This window comes from Penaeus monodon, chromosome 21 (assembly GCF_015228065.2).
Source record: "Penaeus monodon isolate SGIC_2016 chromosome 21, NSTDA_Pmon_1, whole genome shotgun sequence".
NCBI lineage: Eukaryota > Metazoa > Arthropoda > Malacostraca > Decapoda > Penaeidae > Penaeus > Penaeus monodon.
The window spans coordinates 4,020,083-4,021,357 of NC_051406.1; the positions used below are offsets into that span (position 1 = coordinate 4,020,083).

Sequence of the window (1,275 nt, forward strand, 5' to 3'; positions counted from 1 at the left end):
TGTCACAATGAATCCTGAATATATTGAAAACATAACAAGAACAAGGAATAAGGTATGAGTGAGTTTACATGTTCACTTAATGGCCACTAGACACCTTGCTGGTTTGCATCACACATATGAGAACTTTTCTCCTTTGCTGGTCACGATTATGCACTCAAGCACAGCCTGTGTAATTTCAAAATGAGCATTGCAAAGAATTTTTGTAGTGATCTTCAATGCATATTAGCAGAAGGTTGTTAGATTTTAGAGTATTAGTGATGGCAGTAATTGGCAAGAGTAAATAGAATGACCTGGCCACAGTTTTCTTCAGTTCAGCAAATAATCTTTGATTTATCTAGAAAATGTGGCTAGGGTTTTGCACTATGGTTTCTTTCTTTTTTTTTCCATTCTTTTCTTGTTTTTTATATACACATTTTTACCTGTTACTCAGAATTTTTTTAAATTGAGCTTTGAGATTTTCTAAAGGCAAAAAAAATCAAAGGTATTAGTTTGAAAATCCCAGCTTGATCAGAAAAAGGAAAAAAAACAACCTTGGCAAAGTCAGTCCCAATTAAGGCCTATTTTCATGATAATTCCAGCAGGCATAGATTCACAGATGATGAAGAAAAATAAGGGCATGAGGACATCTTGCAGCAATTCTTATTTTTGTACCTTGCACCATTCTGGAATATATGAAATGGGAAATATGCCAAAAACCTTAGTCTGTTCTTAGTATGGCTGTTATGAATGCATGATTTTTAGTATGAAAAATGTGAGCTTCTCTGCTTTAAAAAAGGACTTTTACTTCCAGCCAGCCTTCACATAATAACCAGACAACGCTTACAACATTCAAACCAAGAATTGACGAAGACCAAACAGCAGATAGATGTAAGTAAAGGTTAATACATTCTGTTTTCTGTCTTGCCGTATTTTGTCAAAACTGCAGTGCATGCAATTGTTCAATCATTAGCTTCTATTTCAATTCACTGAAGCCAGGTTTTTTGTCATTGTAATCTTTATTATGCTGTTTATCATTGTCTTTATTAATGTTGTAACTTTACCAACAATGATAATGGTAGTAAAAATAAAACATTTTTATCCTGAAAATTTTATAAAATAAAGTGAAAGCTAGTGAGGTCAGTGAATTCTTTTGGTGTCATTTATGTGTAAATAAAATGGAGAAAACAAAACTACAGTTGACAGTATATAAAGGTCAAGATATTTATGGAAAAAAATCCATGATGGAAGTATCCTTTTGAGGTTTTACGGACGGGCCCTACTCACCCCCCCCCCCTC

General features: G+C 33.7%; 1 protein-coding gene across 1 annotated transcript in view; it reads left to right on the forward strand.

Moving 5' to 3' along the window:
* LOC119586124 (longitudinals lacking protein, isoforms H/M/V-like) overlaps nt 1-1,275 on the forward strand; it is a gene marked incomplete in the record, with an annotated part of 9,847 nt that overhangs the window by 3,739 nt on the left and 4,833 nt on the right. Inside the window, 1 exon segment of the mRNA XM_037934815.1 lies at nt 778-867. Within this exon segment, the coding sequence (XP_037790743.1) occupies nt 778-867 (90 nt within the window).